Source organism: Heloderma suspectum, chromosome 7, assembly GCF_057233095.1.
Source record: "Heloderma suspectum isolate Gila_16-S chromosome 7, 16-S_ref, whole genome shotgun sequence".
NCBI classification, from domain to species: domain Eukaryota; kingdom Metazoa; phylum Chordata; class Lepidosauria; order Squamata; family Helodermatidae; genus Heloderma; species Heloderma suspectum.
Window position 1 is genome coordinate 96,101,515 of NC_139464.1, and position 9,918 is coordinate 96,111,432.

At 39.0% G+C, this 9,918-nt stretch overlaps 1 protein-coding gene across 5 annotated transcripts in view; it reads left to right on the forward strand.

Annotated features, from left to right (window-relative positions):
- The window catches only part of BRD1 (bromodomain containing 1), a 42,875-nt gene extending 33,268 nt beyond the window's left edge, over window positions 1–9,607 (forward strand). For 4 of the 5 annotated variants that reach the window (XM_084810946.1, XM_084810948.1, XM_084810944.1 and 1 more), the window contains exons 10-13: window positions 476–603; window positions 1,978–2,087; window positions 3,077–3,231; window positions 5,700–9,607. In XM_084810946.1, coding sequence (XP_084667072.1) covers window positions 476–603; window positions 1,978–2,087; window positions 3,077–3,231; window positions 5,700–5,883 — 577 coding nt within the window. In that variant the 3' untranslated portion in view covers window positions 5,884–9,607. Of the gene's footprint in view, window positions 1–475; window positions 682–1,977; window positions 2,088–3,076; window positions 3,232–5,699 lie in introns of all 5 variants that reach the window. The other variant, XR_014784462.1, reaches the window with a different exon arrangement.
- The last annotated feature ends 311 nt before the right edge of the window (window positions 9,608–9,918 follow it).

Consider the following 9,918-nt stretch of genomic DNA (forward strand, 5'->3'; position numbering starts at 1 on the left):
CCACTCTGGAGAGTTGGGGGAACCTCTGGAAGAGTGTGAGAGGTGGCATGAGGGGCTTCAGGAGGAAATCAGTTGAGGAAATGGGGAGGAAAGTTGCCTCCCCATTTCCTCAACTGGGAGTCTCCACTGGATTGCAGACCCTTCCACAAATGGAATGAGACCTTTCACAAACAGAAAAACAACTCAGGATCCAACTCATGGAGTACAGTTTAAAATGTGAGTACCCACAGAATTTTAAAAAATCTTGTATGTTGGTTGTGAACTGTCTGAATTGGAACTGAAACGGTTCTGTATCTATTCAGGCTGGCTCATGTAAGTTGCCAAAGTCAAGTGGGCAGGCCAACAATTGCTGTGTAAAGACTGGCATATAAATAACCATATCTGCAACACTGTAAAGAAACAGAATTATATTTTGTATCTGCAAACAAACAATGACTATTTTAATGTTTTCTAGTAACACTTCACATATTTGTAGTTTTAGCCTGCCAAAATGTGGAAAAGGCAAACCAGCTCTTATACGAAGACACACGTTAGAAGACAGAAGTGAGTTGATATCATGCATTGAAAATGGAAACTACGCAAAAGCAGCAAGAATTGCAGCTGGTAACTAACTTTAAAAAAAAACACAAACGCATAGAATAAACGTCTGGCCACCTTTAAAGCTTCCTGTCTGTTCTCTAGGTAAAAAAGGCTGTGTCTTCCCAAGTTATGTGTTTCTATGCCCAACTGACTCAAAGGCCGTGCCCTTTTATATCTACCACTGGACTATTCCATTGTGTATAAAAGAGATTTTCCACCTTGCACCTGATCTTTATGCCTAGATGTCTCTTCTTCTGATCAGTCTCATATTTCACCCTATTGCTTGTGCATGTGTGCACATGCACATACACATCAAAGTTGATCATGGAAAGTACAAACCCTCTTCCACCCATATTTCTCTTACTTCCTTTCCCCACATTCTGTTATCCACAACTAATCCAACTTCCATTGACCTTTTCAACTATTTCCATGACATTTGTTTGTTGGATTCATCAAACCACTTCCCTTTCATAAGTCTCTTTCTCATGACCCATTTAGCGTTGCCTTCCCTGAACCAGCCTCCCCTTACCTTCTTCCCCTGAGCTGCCTATCTCATTCATGCTAATTTTGCTTTCTTTGTCAATCTAATATAAATTGTAAACCCTATGGGTTGCATCCAGATTTAGGCATATGCAGTGGGGATGGTGGAAGCAGACTTCCCCATGGCAGCCCCTCCAAAATGCTGCAAAGAGGGTCAGGGACCCTGCAGAATAGGGTAAGCTTGGCAGGGAGGGGGGAATTCGGCAGAGGCACCTTCCTTCCACCTCAGCTCCCTGTGCCACAACCTACCCTATTCAGCAAGGTCCTCCAACCTTCTGTGTAGCATTTTCAGGGAGCTGAAAGGACTTCCATTTATTTTATTTAAAATATTTGTTGGCCACCTTTCAGGGCAGAAGCTCTCCCAAAGCAGCATACAACGATACAGTATATAAAACCATGTGGAGAAGTTGGTAGGGAAGTCCACTTCCATCAGCACTGTTACATGCACCTAAAGCTGGATCCAGCCCAGATACCTCACAAATCTGTGGCACTTGCAGATACGATTTTAACTGGATGTTCCATGACACTATTACCCCAATCAGCCAGTGAGTGGTAATGTTGTGCCACTTCAAACATTATGTTGGCAACATGCCTGCCTTTCTGCATGGAAAGCTTTCTTTTGAAACAACTCCTTTGTGGTTTGTGCTGATTTTTAATCATGCAAAAGACTGGGGCAGCTAGGGCAGAGGGGGAGATTGATGATTAAAACTGATCCAAACCATATAGGAACTACTTCATGCTAATGCCCTATTCAAAAAGTACCCATGTAATTTGTCTTCTCAGTGGCCACCATGACACCAGTATATTGTTTGCAAATAACCATAATGAACTACATTCTGAAATAACTATTCATTTTAGAAGTTGGACACAGCAGCATGTGGATTTCTACTGACGCTTCCAGTTCTGTCCTTGAGCCTCTAAAAGTTGTGTGGGCCAAATGCAGTGGGTATCCTTCCTATCCAGCACTGGTGAGTTAGCAACCCATCAGCAAAACCCAAGATAATTAAAATTAGCTAAATTTCACAGTTTACAGATTGAACATTTTTATGTAGTAATCCTGAATGTTTCTATGTTTGTAGTGCACATTAGAGCTGACTAGAAGCAAGTGTCAATTTTTATTCCAGTTGCTTGATTTATTATCTCATGCATTTCAGTTCATGAAATGACAAATGATAGTTGTCATGTGTTGAAGCTGTCAGAGTCCATCTCTATATATGCATCATGTAGATCCAATTTTGCAAGTACCCCCTCTTAACAACTAGTTTTTAAAATATATTTATACTGGATAATAAACACTTAGCTCACTATGTGTGTGGTGGCCACAGGGAGTGACTGCCACTGGAGTTGGTGAAGCAACAGGCCTGTATGGGTGTCCCATTGTTCAGTGAGTAAAGATGTCAATCCTCCAATAACTTAAAAAAAAACACCCATAACCTTGTTTTCTGAATGTATCCATAACAAATTGGCATTTTCAAACATAATGCATAACAAATTCAGACCTCCATTCTTTTAAATAAAAGTTGTAATTTATTTCTAAGATGTTATCTTAGCAGCATGGGATCTGACCATGTGAGAGCATCTTCTGTGTGGCGGCATTAACCATATCAACCATGTTAGAATTCATTCCCACATTGCTTAGCTTGTGTGTGAAATGTCTCCAGAGTTAAGCGCACACAGAAGTTTCCTCCACATAAATTTTCAGAACCCCCCCATCAGCCCCCCCATGCCATATCTACCCCAATCAGCAGGGTCTCCTGACCCTCAGCTAAATTTGGAGGGGGGGGGCTGCTATGGGCAGGAAGGTGGAGAGAAGGTGGCTTTTGACAGCCCTATGCATGCTTAACCCTAATCCAACCCATTTTTTTTAATTTGCATTAGTATTTGTGTATATAAAAAGAATTTTTAAAAACAGAGGCTAGTAATTTACCGTCCTTTCCCCCTCCCCCCTATTTTATAGATAATTGACCCTAAAATGCCTCGTGTTGCTGGTCATCACAATGGTGTTACAATACCAGTGCCACCCCTTGATGTGTTGAAAATTGGAGAGCAAATGCAGACCAAATCGGATGAGAAGCTTTTCTTGGTTTTATTTTTTGACAATAAAAGAAGTTGGTACGTAACTTTTTTTTTCTTCCTCAAACCAAGAAGTCCTATGTATTTTAGCTCTAAGGGAAGTTGAGAATGTGATGAATTGGGTTGCATAGCTCCTTACTGGGTTTGGAAGTGGAGCTTTGCTGAAGTAGTAGAGCAAAATGGTGTGCCAGTTCAGGCATGCAGAGATGTAAAATTGAGACTTTACAAGCAGATAATCGTGTTTGGCAGAGTGTGCACATACTGGAGTTCTGGAATGCAACTGAAGCCAAAGTATTACAAAAACTTGTATCTTAGAATTTTCTTTGACTGGAAAATAATGCTTCAACAAGAATTATACCTGACATTTCTGAATATTTCTTTTGTGTATCTTGTGCTTAAAGGATATATTCTGTTGTCCTTGTCTGATTATAGGGAGCATAAAAGCTCAAATTTCTGAAAAAGCAGATTCCTCCTATATAGTCTCACATGTTTCTTCATACCTCAGATGCATGGTTTCTACTTTTAGAGATCATAATAGGATATTGCATCAGTGTTGTTGTGTGTGTTTTTTAAAAAATACCTGTCTGCTATATGTACAGAAATAAAAATTAACTGGCTCCTGCAACAGTTTCTTAATTTTCATATTAGACCAAACCTTTCATGTTGACCTAGTTTGCACAATCACTGTGCCTTAAATAAGCTACAGTGGTTTGTTTAAGCCACAGTGCATGGCGGGTGCCATGTGCCTAATTACTGTCCAGCTGCAGCTAGTTGTGTCTTCCGAACCCAGGCATCATAACTTGTTTGAAGAGGAAACAACCCTCGAATAACACATGGCCTGTTATTGGGTTATTTGAGGGTTGTTTCCTCTTCAAACAAGCCATGCTGCCTGGGTTCAGACAACATGACAAGCTGTGCCTGGGCAGGTAATTAGGCAAATGGTGCCATGCATACACCGTGGCTTTGTTTAAGCCGCAGTTATCGTGTGAACTGGGCCATTGCCTTGTAGAGACACACAAAGTAACTTGATACAACAATATATCAACGATAGATCAATATATAAATGTTGAAATGGGCTTGCAATATAGAAGAATTTATGTGGTTTGTTGATGGCATGACTGTCTGCCTTAAGTGGGGCCATATTCCTCTCAAAGCACTAGTTCACACCTTTCTCCTGAATGGGTAGGTGATGGCTGTGCTCCCCAGGCTTTTTATAAGTTGTGTTTAACTCACTGATTGTGTCCCTTCCTGTAAAACATGCATGATTATTTATAGCGGTTATGGCCACTGGTAAGTAACCTTGTGGATCAAATACTGTGTAATGTTCTGTAATACGAGATTTTTCCTTAAACCAGCAATGGGGAACCTCAGCTCACAGGCCGAATGTGGCCCACCAGGCCTCCCCACACAGCCCACTGAAGCTTGGCCAGGGTCCTTCCTCTAAGCCCCACCCCTTGGGAAGATCAAGGAGAGAAGGAAACTGGCTGCCTCAAGGCACCTGCAGAGCCCCAGAGCAGCTGTTCTGACAGAGCAGCTTCTTCTTTGCCACTGCTCACTATTTCCTGAGCAAGAGGGAAGAGGGAGCTCTCTGTGTTTATGTGCTGTGCAGTGCTTCACCACACAACACAGAAGTCAACAATTTGGATATGGAAAAAGAGAACCCTTTCTGTGTGTTCAAATTGCGTTTCTATGCTGTGTGGGGAGCTCTCTTCCCACTGCTGCACAGAAGACAAATGTTTTGTGTGTGAGAAAGAGAGAGGGGGCAGGGGCGAGATTGTCATAGAGATTGTGGTGTGTAAGAGTGGGTGAGAGAGAGAATGAGGGTATACATTTTGCTCTCAACCACTTTCCCCCATGGGAATGTAGTCAGTCACCTGAGTGGCAGATAGGTTTCCCACCCCTACCTTAAAGTACATGGAAGCGAAAGGTGGTGCAGAATGCATTTCTTGCCTTCTAGTTGGTGCTGAGTATAGGGTACATGCTACACTGGCTGCCTGGCTGCTAATTTCCTACTGATTATGACCTAATAAAGCCCTAATCAGCTTGGTCCAGCATACCTAATAGTAGTTTCCTATACACACATACCTCTGTTGTCACATTTGTATGCGGTTTTGTTTCACATCCCACTTCTGTAGAAAATAGGATATGAATTGAATGCACAAAGTAGGTCCTTTTTCTCTTGTTGGAACCTATTTGGCCAATGATACTGTATAAATTTAGACACTGGACTAAACGTTTCTAATTTCACCTTGCCTTTATAGCTTTAGAGGTTTTAGGTTAATCTTCAGATACTGATACTGTTTATTTATGCTGTTTCTCTCATTATGACTTTTAATAGATTTTGATTCTAATTATATGTTGTAAACTGCTTTGAGCATTGGTTTAAAATGAAGGAAAGTATAGACATTTTAGAAAGTATATTGCATGACATACAATGTTCAGGTTATTTGGGATTTTCTAAAATTAAGTGATAACTACATAAGTTGTTTTGTTTTGTTCACTTACAGGCAATGGCTTCCAAAATCCAAAATGATTCCACTTGGGATTGATGAAACAATAGACAAGTTAAAAATGATGGAAGGTCGGAACTCAAGTATTCGTAAAGCTGTAAGAGTTGCTTTTGATCGTGCTATGAACCATCTAAGTAGAGTTCATGGAGAACCAGTCAGTGACTTCAGTGATATTGACTAACATAGGTTGTCACCCAGGCGTAAAAATACTTTGTATAGAGACCTACAAATTAACCCCTTTGTCTACAAGAATGTATTGAAGATACAGCTTCATAATCATTGATCCAGTGGCAGAGTTCTGCAGTTCCTTGAGCAGCTCCTCTGAATCACCACTGCCATATTGATCTTTTTTTTTATCATTGTGTTGCCGTTTGGAGGATTTTCCACTAAAATATCTTGTTCATAGTGTTCATAAACTGTATATATATATATGTATATTCAACTCTTAACTTATTCTGATTTTAGATGTAGCTTTTTATTTCTTTTATTTGGCTGGGAAAGGGATAGATTGTCACTTCAGTTTCTTTCCGCATTAAAAAAAATTGTAAGCACCACCTTCCAGCTTAAGATGCTAAGTGAATCTTGAAGTAAATAACATCAGATAGGTTTGGCTAAATCATATATTATGATATGGTGCTGCTTATGTAACTTTATGTGATTTGTAGCTTTTAACAAGACCTCTGAATGTTTGATTTTTCATAAATCATTAATCTTTGCACAAAGTACCACATAGTTAAGATGTAAATTTACAACAACTAATGTGTATTTTAAAAGAAGAAAGTACATTATATTGGAGGGTACTTTGTGAAAAAGACAACAGAAGTAAAAAAAAAAAAAAATGCTATGTACATCACTTGAAAAATCACCAAAAACACTCCATTGTTGCCCAAAAGATAACTTTAAAAATTATTTGTGTTTTACGCAAAACTGGCTTAAAGCCTGTAAGTGTATTATTAGTTGCAAAAACCATATCTCATCTATCTCCCCTGAATTTTATGTGCCTCCCTGTGTTATATTTATTGTAGAAAATGTATTACTTTGCTTTATAAAGAGAAATAAATGAGAAAGTATATTGATATACATTTTTATACAGGCACATAAGACAATTTGCTTTGGGAGAAAAAGCCGTCTTGGAAATGGTTGTATAAAATAACTTGATGGGTTGTGTGTAATTTGACTTTTTTGTAACTTGTAATCTTTGTTTCAATGAGGGGATTTATGTAACTTTTAATTTTAGAACACTTTGGTAGCAATAGAAACTTTGGATACATTTTTGTATGGTACATGTGATGTATATAGAATTAGTACTTTATTTTTATTTCAAAGAGGTAAAGCATTACATTTAGGGAGGGAAAATGGTAGGGCGGGTTTCAAGTAATAACTTTTATATTAAAAAAATAAAGTCAAACTATTGATTGTTGTAGCTACTTTATTTCTATGTTCACTGGAATACTGAATTTGTAACTATGAAAATGGCAAGTATGTTTTCAATGTGATTTATAAGGATTACATTATTTATAAGTGCACTGTGTTGGACTCTTCAGTGATAACTTAAATACTGTACCAAGGTATATAATATGCAACACCAAATAATGCATATGAATGCACGAAATATTTATGCCCAATTTTTTTTATAATGGGTTAGCAAATATGGCAAAGCCAGTACTTTGAAAATCTTTTAAAACAGTTTCATTGAACAGCATTCTTCATTGTAAAACCTGCTTGATTTTTTATTTTAAAGCTACAGCCAATTTTGGAATACTTTCTAATGTTTTTATTCTCTATGGTTTGTAATACCCCCTTAGAAGCTTGAAATAAAATTCCTTTCTCAAGTGATATTTTTGTCATGCCTTTGGCCCCTTAGAATCTGCATAAGATCCAGAATTACCAAACTTCTTTCTAGCTCCTAGTTCTCATGACAGAGACTACTCCAAACCCCATTCACATTATCCCATTCAAACTTTGGCTGCACTAGGCTGCACTTGGACCACCTAACAGCTGTGTTTGCATAAACAGTGCTCACAGATGTTGTATGTAACAACATGAATTCCAAGCAACACTTTGAAGCATCTGGAAAAGACAGGTTGCTTCAACCAACTTCTGTATGTGTGTATATAATGATGCTCATTCAAATGCAGTTGCCAGGAGAACTCTTTGCAAGTCCACAAATGGATGCCAATGTAATATCTGACCAGCCCAAAAAGAATGATAAAGTAGTTTTAAAGTGAGAGTTGCAAAACTTCAAATGTAATTCTGATATAAATGCTGAGACATGGCAGGATAAAACATGCAATAGTTACCTTAGGCTGACAGTTTCCAGAGCTTCTTGATTAATGTGCATTTCAGATTGATTAAAAAATAGTTATTGCTTTTTCATGATTTGATTTTTCACTTGATATGGTACTATATTAGAGTAGGTCTCATATCGGATACTGAGGGCTGCTTTGAAAATGTACAGTCAGTAGTTGCTGTTGTGTTATAATGAAGATAACATAATTGTAAAATGCATGTGTCTTCTAGATCTAGCGTACCTAGTAAGAATCTTGTCCATAACCTTCGTTGCTATTTGTGTAATTTTCACTGAAAGGCTTGTTAGAAAGTGCAACCTGCTCTAAATCCTTGGCAGAAGAATATAAACATGACAAGTAGAATGTTTTGGGGATGTTAGACTTTGGATTGAGTTAAGCAATAAAAATTTGGTCACAAAGGTAAGAGCTTTCCTACACTTCCCCTCAGAAATGTCCGGGAAGATAAGCTGCATGAAAGAACAGAAAGAAAAAGCCCAGTGGCTTCTTTTCATCTGTATGATTCAGTTCTTGTTCTTCCTGAGATTAGGGGAAAGCTAAGGTTGAATGAGCAAGTTTTTCAAGCTTCTCCAGCTTTCCTTGCCTGTAGAGGGGAGAGCCTTCAGGGTTCTTAATAGGTAGAACCAGGTTGCTTTTCCTATCAAGTATAATGTGTAACCCAGCTCTTTATGATTTAGTGGCCAACTCTTACGGGTTTTATGTCACAGCTTAGATGTTTTACTTCAGCCATCCTCAACCTGATGCCCTCCAGATGTTTTGGACTTCAGTTCCAATCAGCCCCAGCCAGAATGGCCAATGGTCTAGAAATGCTGGAATGTGTTGTCTAAAACGTCTAATTATTAGTGGTGAAGTTTAAAGGCCAGAGTTGAGCTATATAGCCAGCATTATGGCACTGCATGGACCCCCAGCCACATTGGAGGCTCATTTGGAGCTCTGGATTCAGACTGGACCCGATCTGACCCATTTCGGACTCCATATCCAAAGCAAGATATGGAAATCCAAATAATTCAGAGTTTATATTTTCCCATTGACTTGTATTGGAAAACAGAAACAGCCATAACTTTCTTTTAGTTTTTATGATAAATACATGAAATTTGGACACCTGGCACCCCCTGTTGAGGTGACTGAACATGCCAAGTTTCAGACGGACAGACAGGTCCAGTGGCTTTTGTGCTAGCCATGCATAAAGTTTCTTTTCCCAAAAAACTAAAAAAGGTTTAAAAAAATTGTCGAGCCCCACACAGGGGATTAGAAATCCTAATTGGAAGGTGTTTAAGGTGACAATTGTGAGGATTTTTAAAGTGCAAAATAACCCCTCTCCCCTAGTACTTCTGTCCTGAATCTGCCACTATTCAGTGTCACTGCATCATAGAATAGGGTTGGAAGGGGCCTATAAGACCATCGAGTCCAACCCCCTGCTCAGTGCAAGATGACCTGAGGCTCTTCTCATTAACAGAAGAAAGAAGTTAAACCTCTCTGGCTGCAACACGCATTGGGAGTAAGATGCTCCATATGTGTATTGTGTGTAGTGCTTTGCCCCGCTGCTTTGGCCACACACTGTGCACAATAATATGTATGCTGCACTCACACAGCGCACACACGACCAAAAGAAAAACAGATACCAAAAGAGAAAACTACCTACACAAGCCAAAGGGTGGGGTGGGGGGAAGAAAATAACACTAATGTTACTTACCTGTGTAAAGCCTGACTGATGAGAATTTTGTAAAAAATAATATAGATGAGTTCAAAAATGGGAATGGAAGAGATAATAATTGAGAAGGGGGGAGCCAAAGAACAAGCAGAAAAGCAAGGAATCTAAACAACTAGAAGAGAGAGTTTTTATATAGAATCTTGAAGGATTTAAGGGAAAGGGAAGGTTAAGAAATGGAATTGAGAAGGGCTGGGTGGGT